Here is a 26,918-nt window from a genome sequence, read left to right on the forward strand (position 1 = left end):
GGGGGGGACGGAGAGAAAAGAAATCAAAGAAAGAGAGTGATGAAGCGGCTGGTGGTGGCTCAGGCCATGTTCGATTGGCCGGGGTTGTCGGTGTTGTGGGTGGTGTTGGTGTTGGTGTTGGTCGTAGTGGTGGTCGTGGTGGTGGTGCTGTTGGGATTGGCGCTAGAGTTATCGCTAGAGTTACCGCTGGCGCCCGCCGCGCCGCCGACGGCGGCGCCCGTGGCCTCCGACTGGCCGCCTCCGCCGCCGCCGCCTCCTCCACCGCCGGGGTTATCCGTGGACGACTGCATGTACTTCGGTATCAGCATGGGGTTGAGCATCGGCTGGATCCGCAGCTCGTGCTCGGTGAAGTTGAAGAGCGGCGGTAGCTCGCGGCCGCTCGGTAGCCGCGTGCCCTGATCGCGCAGCTCGTGGAAGAACGAGTGCGCGCACGCCTGCAACGGCGTCATACGCAGGGACGGCGTGTACTCCAGCAGCCGCGCTACCAGGTCCATCGCTTCCGGCGGCGTGCGCGCCCTGAACACCTGCAAAAGCGAGATCCATCGTTCAGTCTGCCCTGACACTGCCGTCCTCTCCTCCTCTTCCTCCATCGCTTTCCCTCTCATCTCCGGCCGTCGCCGTTTGTTCGTTCGATCGTATGCGTCGTTCGACAATCTCTTTCTGTTCTGTCGTTTCGTTGCTTCTCGCAAAACGTCCTTTACTTCCTTTATCTGTTTTCGGTTTGCGTTGTAAAACAGCATTAAACACAGGACAGAACGATGCAAGTTTGATTGTGTGTGTGTGTGCGGGGGCGTATGTGTGTGAGTTGTTGGTGTACGCGTGTTACATTTAAGGCGAGCAACAACACAAAGCGTTCCCTTCGCGCGAACAGACACAAAAGGCCACTCAGGATGTCTACTTGAGCCCGATGAAATTCCCTGATTTTCCCAGGCAATTTGTTGAGAATTCCAGGGGAAACGAAAATATTTTCAGAATGTATCTCTTGCAAATGAATATATGTTCACTCAGCAAAGTTCTTGATACTTTCCATTCATAAAAGCTTATAAAACAAAAGATAGGGAATATATGCGCAAAAGGAGTGCTGATATTTAAATATTAAACAGAAACTTCAAGACAACGTTAAATGTTTATATATACACAGAATGTCAACAAGTTCGCGTCTACGATTTATAAAACGCTACTCCTTATTAATTGAAAATCAAACCGAAAAGTCCCAAACTACTTTTTCTTTCTATGATTCTTAATGAAGTAAATATTATTAAATCAAATTCAGTCAATTACACAATATTTCTTTACGAACAATGCGATTATATGGTTTGCGGGCGATGTCTATTTAAAATTCCTCGATTTTTCCAGGCGTAAATAAATTCCCTGAGCATTCCAGAGGTTTCCAGATTTTCCCAGGCAGTAGACACTCTGCCATTAGTCTGCCACAACAATAACACAAACACACTGTGTTAACAGAAATCTCACCAGTCAGTCAAGTCGTCGGCAAACGCAAAAGTCACAAGACAGACCACCGGAATGTCAGAGCAAGTGATACTCTCTCTCTCTCTCTCTCTCTCTCTTCCTCTCTCACTCTATCTCTCTCTCTTCCTCTCTCACTCTCTCTCTCTCTCTATCTATCTCTCAATCGCTTTCAGTCGCAACAGCAGATCGCGCGTGAAACAAGAATCGTTAGTAACGTTAGCAGCTTTCGCTTACTGAGAGAATACAAGGTAGATGAATTAGGCATTGCGTGCGTCTCAATGAGAGTCACACGATACCGAAAGGTGGTCCAACAGCCTATTCTCTTTCTCTCTCTCTCTCTCTCTTTTTCTCTCTGTCCCTCTTTCTCCCGACCATCTGGAGTTTGCGTTTCGCGAAGACAATGAGCCTCTCGTGCATCATCCGCGTCCTCGAAACGCCCCGATCGTAGACGGTCGGGAAAAACGGGCTCTGACTGATGGCAGTGATCGAAGATCATCTCTTCATTCGCGCATCTTTCGTCCCATCGTTCCTCGGACAGATTCGTCCGGGCGTCGAAATCGACGTAGTTACACTCGGGGTGTTAGTAGTAACGGGCGGAGTAGAGTGAAGGAAACGTTTGTGCCAGCCAATATCGAGCAACACGTTGCAAGTGGGTACCACTTACTCTGATCTTCTGGTGCTCCGTGGAACACATAGGTGCACTCATTCGCTGAAGCATATACTGCAAACCACGAGTACACATGTACTGATGAGTGACACTCTGACGATCGAGGCGCCTCTGGGCCCTAGTCGCGCGGGGCGGTACAATGGGGGGGAGAAGGAGAGAGAGGTAGTTTCCAACGTTAAAAAGCTACTTCCCTCTCGCCTCCCCGGCGAGCGCGCGCTGAATAATTCCATCCGCATGCAATGTTGTTATCGTCAGGCTCGACCCTACCTTCTGTTTTTTTTCTTTCTCACCGCGCGACAAGCGAAGAGTTTCTTTTCCGATAGTTGGCATTCAAAACGAGAACGAGGATGATATTCGGGGGAATTCATCGAGTGTTTGTCGGAACGTTCTCAAGGCGACCCGCGGGGAAAGAGGGAGGAGGGAAGGGAGGGGGAGGAGTGAACTCTTCGGTCGTCAAGCGCGAAGTCTTAGTCACAGAGTTGCTAAACACGCGAGACGAGAGGAACACAAGTGATGAAAGATGTTTATGTATGTATATATGTATGCATATGTGTGTGTATGTGTGTTACGAGTGTGTGATGAACAATGTATGCGTGTAGTGTGTGTGTACGTTCAAGAGACGATCGAGCGATGATGATAGAACGAGGTACAGTGAGAGGCTAAGTCGTAAATAGAGAAAAGTGGATTACCTTTTGCCAGGGATGCGACTTAATCTGTGGAAATTTGAATTCGGTATAGTTCGGGTTCATCTCACGTATCTGATCGCGTGTAGGCGTACCGAGGACTTTGATAATCTCGACGAGCTGGTCCACGCCACTGTCGCCGGGAAATATCGGCTGGCCGAGCAGCAGTTCCGCCAACACGCAACCCGCGCTCCATACATCTGCGGGGAAGACAAAGAGCGTGATTTTTCACGGAGAAGAGAGGAGGATCGGCGATAAAGCCGTTTCACAGGAGGGGGAGGAGGAAGCCTCGAGATGATCTCAAGAGGAAGAGAGAATCGCCATGGAGACTCTTCTGTACGGACGCCCGTCGAGAGCTTACCGATCTTCGTGGTGTAGTCGATAGCACCAAAGATGAGCTCGGGCGCGCGATAGTAGCGACTGCAGATGTAAGACACGTTGGGTTCACCCTTGACCAGGTGTTTGGCCGAGCCGAAGTCGCAGAGCTTGAGGACGCCCGTGTCCGGGTCCAGGAGCAGATTCTGCGGCTTGATGTCCCTGTGGCAGATGCCCAGCGAGTGGATATACGCCAGCGAACGAAATAGTTGATACATGTACAGCTGCAAAGAGAGAAAAGGAGAACGTTGGAGCGCAGAGCACCTCTCATCCACCATCAGCTTACCGACGAGAACTCGCGAAGACACTCACCTTGATGAAACTGATTGGTATCGTCTGCTTGCTTTTGCTATAGTGTCGGGCGACTTTGTACACAGTTTCGGGTATGTATTCCAGGACTAGATTGAGATAAACCTCGTCCTTCTAGAAGAAAAGGGAGGAATATTAGAACGGCGAATTCGGTCGCGAAGTCGGCGGGAGTTTCTCTTCAAGGTCTACGAGAGAGCACGTCTCGTACTCTCAAAGGCAAACTACTCCAAAACCAAACGTCGCGTTCGCGACGCGCTCGTGCCGTGTACCATTGTCAGAGGTGCACAACGGGGTGTCCCGCAACTAGCGACATTTTAACGGCGGTTTCGTCGGCCAGGCGGTCTGACAGAGCTTGGAATATAACTGAACTTAACACCGCTCTATTTTCAAGACAAAATAGAAGAGATACTAAAAACAGATGTTAAAAACAGCACGTTAATCTCAAGGGGCGCGTATAAAAAGGTGTGAATTTTAATTGCAAGTATCTCGAATAGTCGATCTCTTCCTAATTGCAGGAACGGTTAGGTGATATTTCGGCGAATACGAAGTGCACGTTTCATCGAGCTCTTATCAAGCTCATTTCGTTCCTACAATCTCCTTAATGCAACTGAATGTTCACGGGAATGTCCTCAGTTCGCGGTAACGGAAGTATCATTTCTTGTCGCCGAGAGCTTTCACTTGATCCCGGTTCAGTTGCGCAGGAATTGAGATATTTTTTCCGCGCAAAACTCTCGTTAAATGGAAAACTCGACTTATGAAATTATCGGGTGAAAATCTCGAGGAACGTAATTTCGCGAGCGAAACTTCACTTTTGAAAGCGGCGGTTTCTCGAAATTTTCGTGAACGGGGAGATCGATCCGTCGTCGCGCCGGAAAGTTTTCGATTCAAGTCCGATTAAAAGCGACCCACGGTAGCTCGGGATACCTCGTGGAACGCGTCGCTCGGCGTCTCGCTTCGTCGTTACAGCCTCTCTCGGACGCATACACATACACACAAATCGATATACAGGTACATAGCCTGCTGTTATTAACATTTAATTAACGCACACGTTCGGGGATGTTATGTACTAGAAAACGAGACTAGCGAGAAGCAGCGTTAACCAAGTCGGACGATTTCGGCGGGCGATCGGGATATGCGTGGTGATATTTTGATGTCGTGAGAGATGCCGTTGGCGGGGAATAATTATTACGATGTGATTATTTAAATCTCTCCCTCGCGCGCGCGAAAGAAGCGGGCGAGCGAGCGAGCGAGCGAGTTTTGCATAAAAAATCGCGGAGAGAATTCTCTCTCTCTCTCTCTCTCTCTCTCTCTCTCATTCGCAAAGCTACTTGGTGGATTTTGGCGCTTTTGGCATTTCAACTTACGTCCACGTGAAAAACCGGATTAGTCGCGTTTAAGATGTTCTACAAAAAATAACACAACACGTAGTAGCATGCATTAAAGAAGACGGGTGTGAGCGCGCCGCGGTGTATTTCACACGCGGGCACGCGCGAGAGTTCGTTGTTACACAACGGTATAATTGCGAGTAATTGCGACAGCGATAATCGCGATAGACGTACGCGCGAGTAAACGGAAGCTCTCTCTATCGCTCTCTCTTTCTCTATCGCCGATTATAAACTTCAAATCCGGTCTTCGTTTCCTCGCGAGTCCGAACGCGACGGAGCAACGCGGTCGGCTCGAAGAAGTCGCGAAGAAGTATCTCATAAGAGGGACGGGGAGGGGAAGCTTAGAAATAAGATAGTTACCTTTTCACCACTAGAGTAAAAGAAATATTTGAGTTTCACGATGTTGCAGTGCTCGAGTCGACGCATGATTTGTAACTCCCTGTTCTGAAAAAAGAAGAGCAAAGGCGACGATCAGAATCGGTTTCGCGCCGATTTAATGATACTTTCTATCGTCGATCCAAACGTCGTTCCGCAACAGAGAGAAAAATCAGAACGCAATTTTCCAGACGCGGAAGGTCACTAAAAATGGCTTACTCGATTTGAAAGGACGGTTCATTTCAGAGAAGAATCGCGAGAATTATCCGAAAGTTCGACTCGACTTCCTTCACACGAAGGAAAGATGGTTTCTTCGCTAGGTGAAAACTCGATCTTTTTGTGCCTTTCCTTTGTACTTTTATCACGAGTCGACACCGATGATGGCCGACACAGTCGAAAAGAAGGAGAGAAAGGTGACAAAGAGACTCTTACCTTAAATCGCTTATCCTGAAGAACCTTCTTGATGGCGACCAACTCGCCTGAATCGCAGAGCTTAGCTTGGTACACCACGCCGAAGCTGCCGTTGCCGATTACTTTAGTGTCCGTGTAGGCGACCTCTTGGGGGCGGTCGGGCCCGGCGCCGGGGGTTGCCACGACGGTCGTCACCTTGTTGCCATCCTTGCCTGCATTGTACATCGCACCACCCATAGAAACAATCGGAAAACACCGAAACGCTACAGTACAGCGAAAGTAAAGGAAACGGAAATTCGAGCTCCCCCCGAGAGAGATCCAGGGAGAACTTCCTAAAAGCGGAAAGTAGCCAAGAAGCCAAGAAGTTTCGAGAAATTGAAATGAGAAAATTAAGTGGACGCGAAAACGCACGAAAATCATGCAATCATAGAGAATTTGTAGAGGAAGTTACAAAAGGGCACGAGGATAGATCGTCGATTGTCATGCGATCGCGGCGAAATGCAACGTGCCGATTCACGATTAAACAGCGAGTGTTTCAGTAGCCGCTCTTAAGGCGGCTGAAAATTCCTTTTTTAACGAAGAGCTTATCTCCAGATCGTCCTAAATCTCGGAACGCCTCGGTGAGGCGAGTACCCCCCAAATTCGTTTTCGCATCTATGCCTTTCATATTAATTTTTATCTCTTATTTTCTTATCGGTATCTTAATCTGATATCTGATCTTGCTTCTTATCTAAACAGGAAAATGTAGCCTGACGAGAGTCGATTCAACAGAGTCAAAGTTAGTCAAATGAAAGTGGCGGGGAATTATTTTTTCATCAAAGAGCTTATCTCTCAAGCGTCCTAGATTTCGAGCAATTTCAAAGAGATAAGCCCTTCGCTTAATTTCCCTACCCACGACTCATGTCAAGTTTATCCTTCAGTTGATGTCTGGTGTCTCAGATTAAGGCCAGAAATTATATTCAAAGCTTCGTCTCCCCGAAGCTTCGAGTTTCTTAACTTTCCACATATTCGAGCAATAACATTTTGAAGCGCGAAAATTCAAACATTCAGATATTCGAAATTTCAACAACGGAAAAGTACGTGGTGTTCGTTTTGCAGGCATTCGCTTTGTTTTAAAGCAGACGAATGCAATTCTTAGAATTAAACTAAAGATATTTACCCAAACAACACATAACGGTCTAAAGATCTTAATATTATCTGGGTTAAACTGATACTCTCTAATTGCTCGGCGTCTTGTTGCACTCTAAAATAAGTTCCATTATCTTCGTTATTTCGAATCTTCGAATAGAGTTCGAAACTTGGGACAATTCGACTTCGAATCTTGGAACTTCGTCGAATTCTTCGCCGAAGTTTCGAAGTCCCGTACAAGTCGAATAACGCCATCCCTATCTCACATTCTTCTCCGTGTTACCAGGAAAGATGTAATTTGACGATTCCGCCCGACTCGTCCGTAATCGGAGGCGCGTCACAATTGGCCGCGGTGGCGGAACGCCATGACGAGGGGAAAAAAACCGCGCGTAATATCGTCATATCGTACCGTCGGAATCGGAAGAATCGCCGATTCCGAAAAGCCGTTACACACATTACACGGATCCGCGGCCGCTGCTATTTTCACGTAGTTCTCGGACACGGGCCTACATACGGCGACCAGGAATAGCCTACTAATCCTTGATTTGTTTTTGCTACCGACGGCTTCGCACTGCGCACCACCGCGCGTGGGACTTCCCGCCGTCGCGGTGGTTTTCAGCTTGACGGAGAGAAAGCGCCGAAATACACGCGCGCCCGCGACCTTAATTTCCACCATCGATTTCACGGTCGGCGCTTTCGTCGAACGAACTGATTACCGATCGGACTTGCGAGTGGGAAACGGCGGAGATCGCCGGGGTGGGCTCCCTCGAGATGGAATCTCCGTGAGACTCCCGAAGCGATCGAATCTCTGGCGAACGCTGTCGGGAGAACAACAAAGACGCTTGAAATAAATTTCGCGGAAAGAACCGCGCCAGAGAGACGGAGGATAGGGGGATTCGTGATTTTTTCCCGTTAAAAAGAGGAAAGAAAGCGTTTACTCAGAACGTATGTATACCGGGTGACCGCGACCGGCCATTCGGAAGCGCTCTACGTCAGAGCGTTGTGTATAGCCTTGGCGGATTCTGACGAACGAGTTGGCGTCGTAAAGTACGGCCGACCGGTTTTTCCGCGAGAGTTGCATGGATGATGTATGTAAACTTCTCTCTCTCTCTCTCTTTCTCTCTTGCTCTTTCGAAATTGCGCAACGCGCGCGCGCGGCTATCGGCCGAGGGCTCGGCGATTATTTGCGTTCTCGGTTGTCAGTGGTGTTGTCTACCCGCGTCACTCGCGTCCACGTTACTCGTCCGTCTTCATCCCGTCACAAACGTCACAGCCTCCTCTTTCGTTAAAAATGGAAACGTGTGACACGGGCCGTGCGCCCACCTTCACTCGCTCCCTAGCGTTATTTTCATACGGCGCATCCGATATATTCGGAATGATCATAGGCCGGTTGATTCATAGTCGAGATGCTCGCTAAAATAACTCGGATACACACACGTCGCCTCGACGCACGTTACTATACGCACACCGTGCGGACGTGTGAAAGTAAATACGTTAACATAGTGGCTAATGGCACTAGACGGAAGCACGGATACGAAATCAAAGTGGTCTCTAACGAGGAGCCAATGAGAGGCGGACGGAGGAGAGACGCGCGGTGAGAAATCGCGTCGCGTTAATCACAGCGAGAGTAAACGTGGTTAAATGAAATTACGCGAATTTATATCTGAATTAAGTACGATGCAGATATAATATATGTATTATTACATTATTAAACATTGATATATAACGTCAAATATATGAAATATATGAAAGATAGGAACAGGATTTACTCGAGAGGCAGAATTTCCAAGATAATTTATCATTGTTTTCAATATTCTCAGGGAATGGGAGGTTAATCGGGAGCGAGAATCACCGGTGAAATCGCAGATGAGATGTTTTGGGAATTGCTCGAGTCGATGACGCGCTTGAAAGGTGGATTTCCCAGAACGACGATATATCACCTGTTTTGTCGTCGGACGAGCGCGAGGATTTCGGGCCGCGGATGCAGCGAACGACTTGTCGCCACGTGGACGGCGTCTTGTCCTCTGACATGTTTGGGGCATTTTCGCGATCTCCGGATCGAGAAAACGAAGCATTCGCGACGCACTTCGCGCAATCAGTACCGGCTGTTTTTTTATCTCAAGACGGCCCACAACTCGTGGTAATTCGGAGCCGATTTTTCTTCGGAGAAAACATCGACCTTCCAACGTAAAGTTTCGAAAAAATCATTTTCCCCCATTTTTTTTCGCGGTTTCTGTTCCAAAAGCACCAAACTCTATTTTTCAAAAATTCACGTGTATTTGATTAAAACTTATCACATTAATTTTTTTCCCGTGAAGAAGATATAGAAGAAATAAAAAAATTCGCGAAAAAACGGGTTTTTCCGAAACTTTAAAACTGTACTCCAACTTCTCACAATGTTTTATCTCTGCAACCGAGGCTCGGATAGAAATTTTCAAGGGAAATTTGGTGAGGTCGATTTAATAAAAATATTATTTCGTTGTTTCATGATTACGTTTCGAAATCGCTCGCTCGTCGTAATCGATTCAAGAATACCGTTTCATCGTCCGTTTGCGTCTACGCGAAGCTTAGAAGCTTGCAAAAGCTCTTTCGATTTCCATTTTCAATTCGACCAACCGGAGCCAGAACATCCTCCTCGCGAAAGGGAGAGATCGCCTTGAAACCGACCGGAAAGCAATCCACGTGACTTCAAAGAAGCCGCACACGCTCTACATACGCCCGTGTTATCCTGCGTATTTTTCTAAATAAATAAATACCCCCTTCCCCTTCTGCCTACGATGAGAAGTCCCAGGGGAGAGCGTAACGTAGCGTAGCGCACGTCGCGACGAGGGAAGTGGGTCAAGCGGTTTCTTCTATCGCGATTAGACGATCCAGCCGGCTGTTAGCCGGCTAAATCCAGAACCGCGCGGCGTGCGCGCAAAAAGCGCAACGAAGCGGCAATGGATGCAGCAGCATCATCATCCGTGTTGGGGAGGAGATGGACGCGATCAGCCGGCCGGTGCAACGAGAGTCCCTTTTATCGCGTTACGCGCGCATCGGAGGAGACTGCGACCTTTCGCCGTTTTGCCCGAGCAACCCCTGCTTGCGAAGCAAGAGAGTACACCCTCGGAGTAAAGCCCCGTCCTCTCGTCGGTGGCATTTCGCACGGCTTAAACAGATCGACGCTATATCGAGAGAAGCTTCTCTCTCTCTCTCTCTCTCTCTCTCTCTCTCTCTCTCTCTCTCTCTCGTTTTCTCTTTTCCTCCCCCCCCCCGTGGGTGTCGACGCTAATCGTGCTCAGTTTAACGAAACGGTCGGATGAAAAAGGGGATTAATCGAGCCCGAGCAAAGGTTGGAATAAGTTTTCCTGCTTCTTTTTCCCTCTCTCGGTCTTTTCGCGATTAGGTTTCGCGTTGGCTGTTCCTCGATTCGTCTCGCCGCGATCTCGATTCCAACTTTATCTGTCAAACGATGTGCCGCGCGCAAGTGTTATCGCAGTGATAAGCGGAAAGTCGTTGTAAAATCGAAGGTTTTTTTTTTTAATTAAAAATACGTCGAGTTCCCGAGTCCAAATTTTGATGCTACTTTGACGCTCTTAAGAATAGTTTGCGTTTACTTAGGTGGCCTAAGGAGCTAGTGAAAATTTATTTTGATGATATTGATAATTTTTAACTTCTTTTTTGAGTTTTTAATTGTATAGATTTAATTTTACTGTTATCTTCAATAACCCATTTTAATGTTAAGATAACGAAAACGGAAATTCAAGTCCCAGTCTGCAATAAATAAGTGTTTTAAGATTTAAACCTTAAGAAACTGACCAATCACCGTCAAATGTGAGGAAAATAATCGACAGTGGTTAGTTCTTTAAGTCTTAAGATTTAAACACTATTGCAGACTGGGATTTGGGCCTGTATTAATAGTCGGATTTTATATTCAAAATCGTCTCAAGTTCATCTTCAGATGTTTCGTAATCAATGGAAATGAGCCGTACAGCATATGAAGATAAACTCCAGACGGTCTTTGATGTAAGATCCAGCTAATAATGCGGATATTAGATATCATTAGGATAAAAAAAAATAGGAGTTATATATATTATTAGAATTGAAATTGAATCTATTTTTTATCTTAATTTCAACTACACGGAAAAAAAGTTTGGTTAAATTAACTAAAAAGTGGACAACCAAGCGTTTTGGTTGAATAGAATTTCTGGTTATAAAAATCATAATTAATAAACACAGTAAACCATTATTATAGTACCTATAACCAGAAATTTCCTTCAGCCAAAACGCGTTTGATTGTCCACTTTCTGGTTAATTCAATCAAACTTTTTTCTTCCACGTTGTAGAATCAAAAGTTTAATAAAGGGCCGAAATTTCAACTCAGGTTGTCGAAGGAACGGAACAGCTGTAGTTGATAACCAGGTTCATATTAATCTCTACAATAAGAGATTAAGAACACGTACGAGTGTCTCAAGTGACGTGTCTGTGAATTCATAAATCATCATTGCGACGTTGATAGAATTCCGAAATGGGATCACCGTGCCCGTCGAAAGATCCGAGCGAGTTTTGTCGAGGGCTTCGTCGTAAGACAGAGATTCGTTCGGTTTGTGTTTACTGTAACAAACCGAGCGTTCGACCTTCTCCACCCCTCGTATTGTCGTGTTCACGTGACACGCAAAATCGGGTGACGGATATCCATCGATTGATCTTCCACCCTCCGCGCTTCTTCGTCTTGTCGACCCCCTCTCTGTCCTTGTTCCAACTCTCTCCCTCGTCTCGATACATGGAAAAAACAGCGCCGGCCGTAGGTGTGACCGGACGCAAATACGGTCGCGGAGGAGCAGCAGGAGGAAGGAGGCGGAGACGTAAATGTCAGAGGATCACACACGGCGCGTACCCATCGACGACGTTATTAAATACGTCATCGTGGAGCGATTGTCCGCTCCAGAAGATCACTCACACGTACACACACGTACACCGGCGAGAAATCGCCCTGGAAATCGGATGATGACGCTTCCTCGCCGACGCGACGCGCACCGGTGAGCAGAGAGCGCGATCTCTTTTTCTCATTTTCTTTTCTCTCCTCGCCTCGTTCCGATAGAAGCGAAAGAGCGAGACGAAAGATGTCGCGCGCCGGATGTCGAGTTTCCCGGGTCTCCTTCCTGAGATTTTATTTATTATTATTTTTACTCATTTATATTCGAACCATTAAATTTTTTACACTCAATTTTATGCCTTTACACACAACCTTTTTGTATTCTTAGCTTTATCGCGTGTTATATCGCGGTGATCTGTTCGCCGCTTTGTTATCGATGCGAGGACAAGGAGTTGATCAAATGATTAAATTAATATGATTTTTTAGAAAGTTGTCATAAGATCAAGATCATCCACTTCCCCCCCGCGATCGGAGAAGCTCAGGAGAAACGATTCCTCGGATTTGTCCTTCGTGATTGTTCATTTACATTCTTGTTGTACATTGAAAGAAAATATTTGGTAACAATTACCGAGATTTGGTTAAACGGTTTCAACTAAATTGCTAGATTACTGCAACTTGCAACCGAAGCATACACCGTATACAACATATAATACCACAGTGCATGTACCAATGATTTAGTTGCAGCCATCGAATAAGTTTAATTAGCTGAAATTACTTTTGGAAACCACATTTTCAGCGCATCTTTTATGTATTTCATAACGCGTTATGTCGTGTCACATCGCGGATATCTTCGTTATCTGTCATCGTTATCACATACAAGGAGCAGGAAAGCAAACCGCTTCCGCGACCCGAGGGATCCGGAAAGGAAGGGAGCCTCGCTGGACGGACGGACTTACGTTTCTTGTTGCCTAATCGGCGCAGGAACTTGCAGAACTTCTTGTATGCACTGTTGGCCTCCTTGCCGCTGAGCTCGACTGCGTTCTTGGCGCGCTCGCTCCTCTGACTGGTCGGGCAGATTTTCGGGTACCGCCACTGCTGACACGGCTCCGACCAGTCGAGGGTGTTCGCCGGCGCCATGACCCGCGGCTCGGTCACCGTCGGTCCCGCCGTCGAGTCCAAGGTGGGCGCACGTGGCCACACGCGCCGGCTGTCCTCGCACTTCACTGCCGACGTCTCGCGTCGCCGAGTCGCAGTGCACGAGAGGATCGACGAGTCCTGGTGTCTCCGCTTCCTCTAGAAAGCCGCCGAGTCTATCTGCCTCCCCGGACGATCCTTATTATATACGCGTGTATCACAGAAATAAATTCGCCGCTGATTCACGCGACGTCCTATCACAGTTCGCGCCGTTGTCCTCTTCTTCTGCTTGTTGTTGTTGGTGGTCCTTCCTCGTTTCATCCGCGCGCTCGAAGCGGGCCGACGAGCAGATTCACCCCGGCTAAGATCAGCGGTTTCCCGTGTATTCCCCGCCTTTGTTCTCGCTCGCACGTTGCGGCACACTCGTCTCCCGAGATGACGAAGACGGATACGAAACGTCGCCTCGCGCGTGCGTCTCTCTCTCTCTCTCTCTCTCTGTGTGTACTCGAGAGCTCCGTATATTTGTATCTCTCGGCGCTCACGCGTCCTTGTACCTCGGAACGGGAGTGCGCGCGCGAGAATCGCTTGCACAATATCCTCCGAGGAGATCGCGCGCTCGCAGGATCGTCGGCTCGGTAGCTCCGATATCGAAAAGTAGGTCGCAGGTAGATCGTTCGCCGCCGTGATCTCGTGACGACAATCGACCGTGGATGATGCGCTCCCGTCGTGCCGACGCGTTATCTCGTCCTCCGTTTCCTCGCGATCTCCGTGTGATAACCTTCTTCCTTCTCTTTCTCTCTCACTCTTCCCGGCTTCGTTCGTGCTTCTCTTTCGATAAATACCTATTTCCGATCATTATCGGCGTACGTGCGTGTTAATACCCGCACTGTGGCTTTGAGAGGATCACGCTGAAGATTGGCACTCGAGTTAACGTAAGTCTTGGAGCTTCGGTTTCTCCCCTTTTCCCTGAACCAGCGTCCGTCCCTTTTCCGACACGCGGTAAGTACTTTTCGCGCTCTTCCTCTTCTCTCGACGTCAGAGATGTCCTCTTTCGGAGCACCGCGGCGTTTCGTCGCTCGCCGAGCGGGCGGGCTCGTGAACGCGTCGACTCGGCGCGATTCACAAACGGGACAACCAAGTCGGCCCGCGCTCTTTCACACGCAGGCGGTACGCGACTAAAGCCGAGAGCGCGTGCCGTCTATCGGGCCGTCCGTCAGCCCACAGCGATGCAGGGGGGGAGAGGACGGCGGGCAGGGCGACAGGGCGGCCTGTCGTCTGTGCCGGCGTGCGGCGATGAAGAAACGCGTTCTCTCTTTCTTTCTCTCTCTCTCTTGACGGATTTAACCGGGAATTTGCAGGTGGTCAAGAGATTCGAACGGATCCGCAGATGGAGGCGCGAATCGCTCGGATAGCTCGCGCGACTCCGGAGGGGACCCGCCTTGAGAAGAAGCTCGAACGAACCGGGCTCGACTTCGGTGCACGAGTCGTCCGCAGATAGTAACAACGATAACTTTAATGACAATAATAACTAGACCGCCGTGGCTTCCGCGAACGTAAGAAGCGAAAAAGTTGAAACGTTCTTCGGTGTTTCACATGGAATGCCGTAGGATTCCCTATGTTACTTTCGGCGGTATTAACCCCTGGCAAAGTGAATTTACAGAACGTCAAAGCGGCTTTCAAAGTGTTTTACTATAAATACTTAAAGCCAGGAATCTTTGTTGTATTTTTTCATCTATGATGTAAATAAAGAGGAAGAAATTTCATGTTATTACTTACTTCTTTTACCCATTTTGCACATTAGAAAAATAAGCGGAGGATAAGATCGGATCTGACGTCTACTTTACTATTAGAGAGTTAAATAATCTTAGCCAATGAGTATCGTCTAAAGTGGATTTTTTCAGTGGAATGTTTTCAAGTTATAAAAATTCATTTAATGCCATTTTTGGCGCAATTCATTAATTAAAATTATGTATGTACACTTTTTCCTTTTTTCTCTTCTTATGTATTATTTGTATTTAAGTGAAATAGTGACTACTTTTTGACAAGAAGTGATCTCTCAGACATCAAAATAGTGACCAAAAGTGATGTTTTTTATCCAATTCTGAAAATAACTAAAGGTATTTTAAGCAAAAAATGCCTTATTCTTATCTTCCTTCTTAGATTTATCTTTAAATAACTTGACATATAACGAATTCTTTTCATAGAACAGGTTTAAAAGTTCATATCAAGAAAAGACCAAGGACATATATATATAATACGAGTATGCTTTCGGAGCAGTTTTATAAAAAAATACGGCAAAAATATATATAGAACGTCTATATTTTACAAATTCAATGGCAGTTCAGGGAAAAAAGTAACTATATAAAGTGACCCACTTTGGGCGATAATGAATTTTTTAACTTGTCAAGAAAAAATGACAAAAGGTGACTTAAGTAGCTAGATAGTAGCTAGATAGTAGCTAGATAGTAGCATCAATTATAAATTATTCAGAAGAGACTCCGAATACTAAAAATGCGGAATGCGATTTCACACATTTAACTATACGTAACATAATTGCATTTTATCGCACTCAAAAGCTAACCTTAAGCTATATATATATATATAATGAGACGACGATTAAACGATTAACATAGAACGAATGGATTCCGTCCATCTCTCGTTCGCCTCGAATTGTCTTCGATGTTCGAATTCTTCGAACTCGAAGCCGCCGCCGGAAGCTTATCTCCGCGAATCGGCATGAAAAGTTCTCATTATCCGCGAAACGAGAAAAAGAAGCGAATATCGGGCGCGAGATGCGTATCGTTGCCTCTGACCTGAAAAGACGTTCTATATCTGCCGCGAGTCCGTTAAAGGATTTATGGGGAGAGCTCCGGGGCGAACGTGTGTCACGCTACGCCGCGGAAATTAATGCGGCGCGCCGCGACACGTGCGTGTATGTTGTATAATTTCGAACTGCTCTTAGTATGCCCGACGTCGCGAAAAGTCGCGATCTCTCCTCCATATTTCTTTTTTTTTTCGCGACGATATCTTTACACATACGGTTTCCTCACTCCCCCCCTCCCCCCTCCCCACCCAGCACTCAAATCCCTCTCGCGTATACATTCATCACCGCGACTAAGGAATTTATTCATTTGTCATTTCTCATGCACTTATCAATATTAATTTATCACGAGGCTAAAAATAGCGCGCGTGCAATCGAGTTACGGAGTTACGCCGCGCGTGTAATTGAAATGCGGAATTGTACTGCGCCGCGAATTTCGAGGGAGACAGAGAGGAGATTCTTCGAAATTTCTCTCGTTATTCCCGGCCGGCGTTTCTTTTAGACGGCGCTTTAAATAAGACGCCATGTCTTCAATGACGTTATCAGACCGGAAAAGGTATCGGAAGTTCTAGCCGCAAGAAGTTGAAGAACGATCGTGCCGACACGCGCCGATGCGGTAGGACAACGTGCTCCTCTCTCTCTCTCTCTCTCTCTCTTTCTTTTGCTTCACGCGGGATGATCGTCTATTAATATTTCTATCACGTTCAATTAAGCTTCGCCCGTCCGTCAAACGAGATCACGAGATGACGTATCGCCGATAAAATCGCCGTGTTGTTGCAATAATCCCTCCACCATGGCGCACATCCTTCATCGTCACCGGGTAATTATTTTTAATAATAATACTCACGTACATCACAGCTATATTTGCCGGTTTTTACGAGGATATCCTCATTTGGATCGTTTTGTTTAATAAGTGACTGTTGAGAACTTCCGTTGAATTATAAGGCGTACAATTCTGAAGTTTTGCACAAATATGTATATTTCAACTAAATACAATAATTTCTACGCATCATCATATTCAATATTAATAAAGTTATAAATAATTTTCTCGGCGCTGAACGCGAAAATAATAACACATAATAATAGATAAATATTCACGCAAAACCTCAGAATTGTATGACTTATATTTTCTCTCCCACAAATGTCGAAAGGTTACCTGCGAAACGACGTTTCAAACGAATATTCAGAATACTTCCTTAACTCGATCGATCGATCGTTTCCACAAACGCGCGTCATTTCTCGCGATTTCGAGATGGCTTGCTGGAGAAGAAGAAGCATTTGGAAATCGCGCGATCGCGACGAGAACATTTCGATGAATTTTCCGCCGTACAGCGCGAAACGATCGAGGAACGAGCGTGTCGATATCGCATATGTTGAACGTCGGTTAGCGTACTCCGCTATATTTAGCAGCTATAAGAAGATAACAGCGTTACGCATACGCGACGCACACGTGCGCACATAAGTGCACGTACACATAACGCGCGCGGGAGTGAGATGATAACAGGAAAAACACGAGGAGCACGTTCTTATCGGGCTGCATCTAAAAGCAGAACGAGCTCGAATTCGAGACTACTGCGCGCGCCCCGATTTATTTCGTTCTCATTCGCCAACATTAATGAATATGAATGAGTATTAATTGCAACTTTCGCCACGCGTCGGTGTTACTTTTACTCACTGTGGAAAAACAAAGAAATTTAATTAGACCTCGACGGCACGTTATCGCGAGGCTCGTCGGTCTTGCTTATTTGCAGCGAGAACGGTAATTTAACATATCTCCCTCTTGATTGAACAACTGCGGCCGCAGACTCGTCTCTCTCGCGAGTCGTCGTTTATGTAACAGAGACGTACGGAGAGGTATTTTTACCTCTAATTGCCAATTGCGCGACGAGAAAATTATCTTTTAAATACTTCGCTCTCTCGAGCCGCTCTTCTTCTAGGAGGGACAGAGGAGAAGGAGAGAAGACCGAAAGACTGCGGATCTACCGGCAGGCTCTCGCGCGAGGTTGCGTCTGCTCTCGTTGCGAGCGGACGAAAATCCCGACGTAAAATCGATATCGATGCAACGTGTTTATTGTCGAACACCTGCGCCGTTACATAATTGGCTGAAGGTAGAAGATCGAGAAGCAGAAAGCGAGACAGAGAGAGAGAGAGAGACAGAGAGAGAGGAATAAATATGGATGAGCAGCCGCAAATAATTCTCGTTAGTTGGTTCCTGCGTTTGTGTATCTAACATCTGTGCGATGACACCGTGACGAACGTCTTCATCGAGGCGACCTCATATCCCGTCGTCGAGGCGAAATCGCGTGTCGCCGCGATATCAGCCGGTGCGCGGTAGCGCACAGCTCGCGCGCACCTCCTGCGCGCCTTTCCCGTCGACTTTATCGGGACACGAATTCGCATTAAAAGCGATAAGATCTCGCTGACACCGTTGGTGCGCGCGTTATCGCGCGCGATGATCGATAACATTGTACCGGGTATCGTTTTATCAATTAATATGCTTCGTGTCATCGCCGATCAACATCCGCTCATCTGTGTGCATTAAGGATGTATGGCTTATAAATGACTCAAAATAATGAAAAATATTACAAATTGATCACACATTGCGTTTAAAGGTGACACCAGAAGATCGACAGTAATTCAGAGCATGGATCAGAAGTCGTTACATTTCAAAGGGGGTTGTAAGGTGAATTGAGTTTAAACAAAAATTCGATGAAATTTGAACTGCATATTGAAGTATTACTTAACCCATTGGCTCGGGCAATTAGAAAAAGACTGACCATTCGAGAATTGAGTATTCGTAACTAAAATTAACATTTTTTTTACGCGTTCTTTAAGATTGACATTTCAGTTTTAACTTCTATTTTCAGTATCTGCCGAACTAACGATATTCACTAAGAATTCGATGTACAGTGGTTTACTTAAATGAAAAGGACGTTTCAACGATTAGTAGGAAACATTGTGGACGCATTTTTCTAATAAAAATGTATACATTCGTTATTTCTTTCATTGACGAAATATTTAGTCACTTATTCAAATTAATGGCACGGAGTAATGCACCTCGTCGAATAAAGGCTTCGAGATTTCGACGGCGCCTCTTACCACTTGTGCCTGCCAATTACACGTATAAATCAATTATTTCGCAGACCTGCCGTCTCTATTTCAAGTCTTCCGAAGGGAATCCGACGGCAATGTATCACACCAGGCGTGCGCGTACAATCGCGCGAAACGTCAAGATCGATAATCGGCGGCTCTTTTGGGCGGCCGGAAGAGATTTCAGCTGTTTTCGCCAGCCGATCGAGGCCGGTCGGTCAGCTGGCCGGCCGGCCGGTCGGTCTCGCAATTGAATTATGACCAATTTGCGCGGCTGATCGGTCGTTATAAATAGATCGCCGTGTTTGTGGTTGATTATTCACGCGGCATCCTTCGAGTGGCTACGAGGACGACCGGTGCGACCTAAAGCGGAAGCTCGTATTTTTCTGCGTTGATAGAGGAAATGCTATTTTACATATCGTTACGAAACCACGTAACTTATACATTACTCGATTTAATTAGAAATGTGTTTAAAATTTCTATTTTTTTTTCCGTGCCCGCGAGGGGAACGTCTTTCCCGGAACGCGGAGTAAATACGCACATCTATCTTGCTAAAATTCTCCTTTCATTTCTTCGAAATTCTTTTTCCGCTTTATACACATCGCGTCGCTAAATTTAGCGCGCAACTTCGCGGCGGAATTCATTCCGCCCGCGTGAATATTGATCCCAGAAATAGACCAATAAATTAATCAATCGGCCGATCACCGTGTCGAATCAGCGATGGCCAGCTTTTCGCGAACCCGGCTCTGTCAGCCTAAAATAAAAAAAGAAGAATGAACGTCGACGGTTATCGCCTATTAATTACCCCATTGAAAAGCCGCGCTGCTCTTATCGCCGCTTATGGAGCGCGATAAATCAATTCGATTTTTGAGCACTCGTATCGGCGTAATCGTTCGCGAGCGAGAGGGCCGATAAAGCCGCGTATTTCTGTCCTTTTAGTCGCCGTTGTGCAATTTAATGCAATTTGACGACTTGGTATCGTTCCCCGAAGTTCCCGTTATACACGGAGACGCTCGGGTCGAGTCTGTGTGGAGCGTTTGGAAGGGGACGACGATGATAACGCGAGAGCTGTGTCGAAACGAGACTCATCGTTCCGGGATTACGACACGTACACGGAAAAAGGAATTAGCTGTTCATACAACTGAAATTTAATTGCCAGACCTGACTTCTTAGCTGTGGGAACTAAAAATTCGGTACAAGGACGAAAAAATTAGCTATACAGGAACAAATAGTTTTATAAATCAATGATAGACATTCTCATATGTGAGCGAGAATATTCGAATATTTTTAGAAGATTTTTAGTCTTGAATCGGGCGTAATATTTGCATCAATATATTCAATTAAATCAAGACTAAAAATCTCTCAAGAAAATAATAATACTCTTGCTTACACATGAGAATATTTATCTGATTTAAGACTAATTTTTTCCCATATACATTTACCGAATTATATTATAATACGGACGGCTAATTTTCAGCTGTGCGAGCTAATTCTTTCTCCCGTGAAGAAGCGTGACGAGCGGCAAATGGCTTAACACGTTCATTGCCAAGCTGAAAATTGGAATTTCGTATTTAAAAAAATGTTTTTATTTATTTTTTATTGTGCTCAAAATAAGTTAATATATTATTTATATGCTTTTATTATTATGTACATAGGATTTATATACTCTAAATATCTATTACGCGATAACGCGTGATCGGCCGTTTGGTGAGAACTCGCATCACGCGATATCGCGTGATTGTCAATGAACATGTTAACCAAAAGTTTCCGTCTCACCATCGGTCCCGCCCGCCAGGTTCGAAGCTCTCCTCATCCCGGCGCCGGTGATTCCACGACTATTTATCGAGCGATGTCGGATAGTCTCTCTTTGCGGATTCTATTTTTGTTTGACATTTATTAGCTTGGCCACGAAGAGACGATGTCTCAATAAAGATCGCAGACGCTCCCTCGTCGGCCCAACGGCGGGGAGGATCAGGGATTACTTTGTTATCGCTCGCTCGCATCGACGTCGCACGTGCGAGAGAAGCAGCACGGCAGCCAGCGGTGTTCTGCCTGTCCTTCTCGCTCCCATCGGAGCCGGGTTGATTTATCACTTTGAAAATTTCACGCCGCTCTCCGTCCCACACGTATTTCGATTATTAAAAATGCACGGGGGAGGAAACTCGGGGCTCTCGAATCCACGGCGGACGGCTTGCGGTGAGGAACGGCCGGGCTCGAGATTACCTCGCAAGCGTGAGATTCTCTCCGCCTACGATCGCCTCTTACCTTATACAGGGTGTCCCGTAGAATCCCACAGCGAAGGGATCTCCTCCGTGGAGGCGGGTGGGCGGCGCACGCGTGTCGCTCGGCCGAAATTTTAGGACGGTCGCGAGCGAGCGAGTTCGTTCACACTAATCTAGATCCGGAATAATGTCGTCATCGCGGGCGGCTGCAGGTCGCTCGCTATGAGAGGAGCCGTTGGCCGATTTCCAGGTCTCCCCGAGCGACGAGAGCGACGAGCGAACGGAGGAACCACGGCGACGTAGCACACTTCAAAGGGGTTCTACCCGCGATAACTAATCGACGGTCAAAATTAGCGCGCGTTGCACCTCGCGCTCCGTCTCTCTTCCTCTCGTTTGCCAGACGAAGGACGCAGCACGCGGAACACCGGATTTTTTTCGCCCTTTCCGCGAGCAACGATACTCGAGGGAGATTAATTCGCGCGGTCAGAAGATAAGATTGATTTATGCGTCCGTTTTCCATCATCAGTTTAGCTGTAATTCAATTCCGAGGGGTAAACTGAAACGAGAGGGATGAACGGTGGTACGAGCGAGTAAAGAGAAAATTGACCGTACATGGTGAAAAATTTGACGGTTAAATTCAACACATTTCACATGTCCCAATGGTCCAATCCAATTTTTGCGTTAATTTGAGACATGTGAAATGCGTTAAATTTAACACAGAATTTTTTTATCGTACGATTCCCATATTTCTAATTAAAGTTCTGCGTCGATTCTACTCGCGTTTGCAATTCGCAAACCCGGAAATTTTTCCCTTCGCGGTAATAAACGTTCTTGGGTCGGTCCACGGCCGAGAGGCAATTCCGAGATACTTTGTTAATCACGGACAACGATTACGTCATGGTTGTTTGGACGCTCGTGCGCTTTTGGGCCAAAATGTAACGTCAACGGAAGCCGCGTTGACGCAACAACGCATCGCACGTGTTTACGCGCGACCGTCCACATCCGGTGACTTTTCACCCGCATATGTATGACGGACGGTGAGTCGCGGAAATCGTTTGGCCATGTATCTCGACGGATTCCTTATGTACATGATGCTTACGCACCCGCTCACCCGTTACGTAATCGTCTTGCGATGCGAAATTTGCCCACTCGAAAGGAATGAATGTGGTATGTACACACGCATTTCATTTGGTTGCGCACCCAAGTGCAAAGGAATTGGAGAAGAGCTCGAAGGATTTATCCACAGCAATATAACAATGTGAAAAAATGTACATTTTATCACGTATTTGTTATATTATAATTATATTATTATATGGTAAATAATTTTATATTTAAACAGAGAGCGATATAACAAAATAAGAATTATTCATTTTATGTAGAATATAAAAGAAACACTTCACTTTATATATTTTCGTTATATTGCTGTGTATTATCATGTTGCATAATCTTATATATATATATATATATANCATCGTGTGTGTACGTAGCTAAAATGTACGGCCCTCGTTTTAGATCATCATCAGCGTGCGGACATAGCCGCTGGCGATTCTCGAAAAGAAATATTAGCACCTGCTGAACGAACGACGTCAGCCGACGAAACGTCACTACGCGAGGCGTCCTGCCAATTTCGCGAGTCATCGTCACGGTGAACACGGCGCTTCTTCTTTTTCGGTTTCGCGGAGGCGCGAATCTCGAATCGAATCGCGGTATAGTAACGGTATAGCATCGGACGGATCGACGAAGACGGAGAAGAGAGTGTGCGAGAGGCATTCGCGTAAAAAGTATCATAACGTTCGGCGTCGAGACTCGCGCGAATATACTGCAGCCGCTACCACCGGCCTCCGTTCTGTCCCGCGGGAAAAGGAATTTTTATCACACGCGTAAACAACAGTATCGACGCGTGGGCGTCGTAGTGGCTCTTGCTGTTCAATTTTTAATGCGAGATACAACACTGCCGCCGCCTTGATATACCGGATAGTCGCGCGAACAACGCAATGGCGGTAGCATCGATTTCAAATTAGTCCCCGAGAGAGAGAGAGAGAGAGAGAGAGAGAGAGAGAGAGAGAAAGGGCCGGATGAATAACTCGGGTGGAATAACTCAGAAATATCGAGTGGAAAGAAAGGAAGAATTATGTCTCCGGGAAAAGACGAGAACGCGAAAACTCAAAGGCACCGCGCGACGAAGAAGACATTCACGCGTGCACGGTAGTGACCACACACATCTGTCTGGACACACATGTGTCAACGTTGAAAATGATCGCATACGAAGTCGTGTGTACTTTTAAATAATATATATAGCGGAGACGTCTTCGACGGTTATTTCTCGCGCGAGACGCGATATCGATTAGCGTTAGTATTTCGTGAAACCAGCGTCATCGGCGCGGGCATTATCTCGCGCGCTTCCGGGAAACGCTTCCACGGCTTTTTTCCCTTTTCGCAAGATCGACAGTAATGTGTGTCAACGTCGAGCATGCTGGCAATGGTGCACTGAAAAATGAGTTTGATTGGATTTGCATTGACAAAGAACGAATTAAAAACTTATTTGTGAAATACAAGGTTTATTTCACGGAAATCAAGTGAATGAATTTGAACAAAACGTCACAACACGTCACATGTACGGAGAGAACACTGTAGAAAAAATTATTACAAAAATCTGTAATGCTGGAATATGCCGGAATAATTATTAATGACATTACTATGCGTGTTGTAAATTTTAGTGATGTGTACACATGATACTAAAGACAACCAATAATTTCGATAATTATTCCGGTATATTCTAGCATTACAAAACTAGAAAATTTAGAAATTTATTGATGTGTCGTCGTTTATAAAAGAGTCTTGACTATGAATACCACCCATAATGAGGTTTAATTAAAATTCAATTAAAAAAGTAAAACTAGCGCATTTCAGGAAAGAAAACTCACCGTTTCAATTTTCAAATAATCCAGAAAATATGCTAAAATGAAAGTCAACTAAAACATGATTTTTGCATTCTAATTGACATTCAAATAAACTAGAAACGATAAAAAATACGCTAAGCGTTGGTAACACCGCTTAGTTGTCAGGCAAATCCAACCGAACTCATTTTTTAGTGTATCCGGATATAGCTTTACGCGTTCGTCTTCGACGAGGAAAATTCGCTCCTTCGCGAGTGTTCGAACCGAAATAAAAAAAAAAGGTAAAAAAAAAGAAAAAAGAAAGAAAAAAATGCAGTTTCCCGGAGTGGCGCTCTTTAAAGGGCCGGCGAGATTCTCGTTCGAGCGTCCAGCGAGTTTAATCGGGGTAATCGGGCCGAGGAATGGCGTTTATAGTTTACTCTTTCTTCCGATCGCGCGTCCGTGTCTGGCAAAAATGACGATAACGCCACAATTATTAATAGCACGGCCAGTCGTTTCGCCGCCGGCTATGCGCGAAGTTCTCCCAGTTCTCGGCGTTCCGACGAGAGCGCGCGCGCCGCTTTCGCGGTCGAAAAATCGACGCGCAGGTCGACGATCGACAATCGGCGACGCGCGCGAACGACGTTGATAATTGTGAGATTACTATCTTATAAGCGCATCCGATCCGCCGACATTCAACCGCCAAGCGTTATCGATAACTACCTCAAGGACGGGGAAAAAACCCTTTCTCGAATTCGAATTGAATAACACCGCCACGAAGAATAAAAATAGCAACATTCTTCTGAAGAGCATTTTTAAAAAATCTTCAATTTCAGGAAAATGAAATTCACTGTGTCTCTTCGCGCGACGCTGGAGCGGGGCTTTTAAGATAATTGCGAGATAATCGCCTCTTTCAAATGTGTACCTGGAATTTACCCGTCTCTCTCTCTTTCACGCGCACGCTCTACCACGTTTAATTACAACGTGTCCAACAGCGTTCTCCGACGTGTCACCTCGAGATTTACGTGGGAAAGTCGCCGCGGGCTCGTACCGCCATCTATCGTAAATCGCCAATGTTTAACGACACGAGATACAAATAGGTTTACAGGGCACTGCAGCGAGCGAGCGAAGATGTAACTCGCCGGTCTGCCCGTTTACAAAGGCCTCGTTATCGAAACGCCGACATTATCGACGCGTTACTCTCGCTCGTCGATATCGCCCGTACGATGTATCACTCGTCTATTCCCGAAGCAAGTGCGCGCGCGTTTCACCGTCGGAACGAGCGTCGTCCCCGCGCGAGAATCACCCGGGAATTTTTCGACACGTCCGCGAATCGTCGACAAACCTCTCTCGCAGCTTTCGCTTCGTGTTTCGTAGACGCGCGTGCGTCCGCGCGAATTTATGCGCGCGCGAAATGAGTCTCCTCGGCGAATCCGATTGACCTGTTTTATTAGCGGAGCCCCGCGCGCGCGATATCACGATGCGATCCGAGAGGATGGCGCCACGCGAAACGCGAACACGTGTCGTGACTTTCAGGTGCAGCGCGCACAGTGTAGTACCTGCCTGCCTGCCTGTCTGTCTATCTGTCCGCCTGCTGCACGTTCTATCAGTGCGGCCGGCGCGTCAACCGAGTTGCAAAGTGCACGTGTCGACAAGAGACCGCGGAGATTGCGTCAAGTGCGCGCCGCTTTGGAATCCCGAGGAAATCCAGGGAAAAATCCCGTCTCTCTTTTCTCTCGTTTGTAATTATTTTCTATAGAATTGTAGAGAGAACAGAGAAAGGAATTCTATTTTGGAATCTATTATAGAGATAAAATTCTATTACTGATCCATGTATATATTTGACTACACAGCGTTCTGAAATTATAAAAATGGCCAATTTTTGGCAGTTCTTTTCAATATCTCTCCTCGAAAAACATAAAGGAAAATATTTTTTACACTTCTCCATAGATTTTTCGATTTCTTTTCGCGGAAAAATGGAAAACAACGGTTTTTTTTAAATATAATTTTTAACTCCCGATTTCGTAATAAAAAATATATTTAAACAAATCCGCTGTTTTCAACTTTTCTGCAAAAAGAAATTGAAAAATCTATGTAGAAATGTAAAAATTTGTAAAAATTTATTTCTTTTTCCTATCATCTTTTTGATATAATGGAATAATGACGCTATTACATAGCTACGCGGAAAAAAAAACTTTTATAACTGACTAGAGATTAGATAAAAATTCGGTGACAAATAGTGAAATGAAACTCGGTGACAAATAGTGAAATGAAAACTCGGTGATAAAAAAAATGATATTTCTATCGCTGCGACTGAGATCATTCGTGCGAGTATTAAGTTGCATTAAAACTCGTTCGAGACAACTGAGAGCACAATCAACTGAACAAAAACTTCCTACAGAAATTTTTCACTTCCTATAACCGAATTTTCGTCTAATCGTCGGAAAATTCAGTTTACAGTTTTAAAGTTCGAAGAAAACCCCGTTTTTTCCCCAATTGTCCGCGAAACTTCTTCGGTTTCCGTCTCAAAAATACAAAAATTCGTTGAGAAAAATTCACATGTGTTCCGTTAAGATCGGCCACACTTACCTTTTTCGTAAAAAAGGTATATAAAAACCAGAAAAATGGGTATTCCACAATTTTAACACTATATAATTCAATTACACCGAAACACGGAATCGTTTTTTCTATTCGTGCAGAATACTTTGAAAGGGTCCGATAGACTCGATCCTTCGTGTAAAAATCGTTCGCACTCCGTCAAATTACTCTTAATTGAGAAACGACATGACGACGCGAGTTCTCGCGGGGATCAGTCACCGCGCGCTCGCTCATTGCGCCCTGCCGTACGTATTTTCATTGTGGTAACGACCGCGGTTCGCTCAACTCTGCCCTCGGCTCGCAGTCAAGGTCGGCGCGCTCGGGGTACCTGTCATCCGGAAACGACCGCGCACAAAGTGCACTGCCGCCGCTGTTGCACCTCGGATGCGATTTCCTTTTGGCACGACGAGATATTCGTAAATTAAGCCGCGGGCGTCCGACTAAAAATACGTCGATCTGAGAGTAATCTTCTCTCTTTCTCGCGGACACGTGCGTCTCTCCCTCCTATGAAAGCGTAAC

The 26,918-nt window shown here is 46.0% G+C and overlaps 1 protein-coding gene across 8 annotated transcripts in view; it reads right to left on the reverse strand.

Annotated features, from left to right (window-relative positions):
* Nucleotides 1-26,918, reverse strand: part of LOC106748316 (glycogen synthase kinase-3 beta-like) — a 50,551-nt gene that overhangs the window by 10,096 nt on the left and 13,537 nt on the right. Inside the window, exons 1-8 of one of the 8 annotated variants that reach the window (XR_001374735.1) lie at nt 12,615-13,199; nt 5,697-5,887; nt 5,250-5,333; nt 4,869-4,907; nt 3,508-3,618; nt 3,182-3,419; nt 2,827-3,020; nt 1-524 (exon numbers count right to left, since the gene is read on the reverse strand). Coding sequence is in view for 3 of the 8 variants with exons in the window: in XM_014626707.1 (XP_014482193.1) it covers nt 185-524; nt 2,827-3,020; nt 3,182-3,419; nt 3,508-3,618; nt 4,869-4,907; nt 5,250-5,333; nt 5,697-5,887; nt 12,615-12,795 (1,378 nt within the window). In the remaining 5 variants the exon portion in view is untranslated. Of the gene's footprint in view, nt 525-1,225; nt 2,192-2,826; nt 3,021-3,181; nt 3,420-3,507; nt 3,619-4,868; nt 4,908-5,249; nt 5,334-5,696; nt 5,909-12,614; nt 13,200-26,918 lie in introns of those variants that run through there. The other 7 variants (XM_014626707.1, XM_014626709.1, XR_001374738.1 and 4 more) reach the window with 7 other exon arrangements.

This window comes from Dinoponera quadriceps, unplaced genomic scaffold, assembly GCF_001313825.1.
Source record: "Dinoponera quadriceps isolate SergipeBrazil2010 unplaced genomic scaffold, ASM131382v1 scaffold2723, whole genome shotgun sequence".
Taxonomy (NCBI): Eukaryota; Metazoa; Arthropoda; class Insecta; order Hymenoptera; family Formicidae; genus Dinoponera; species Dinoponera quadriceps.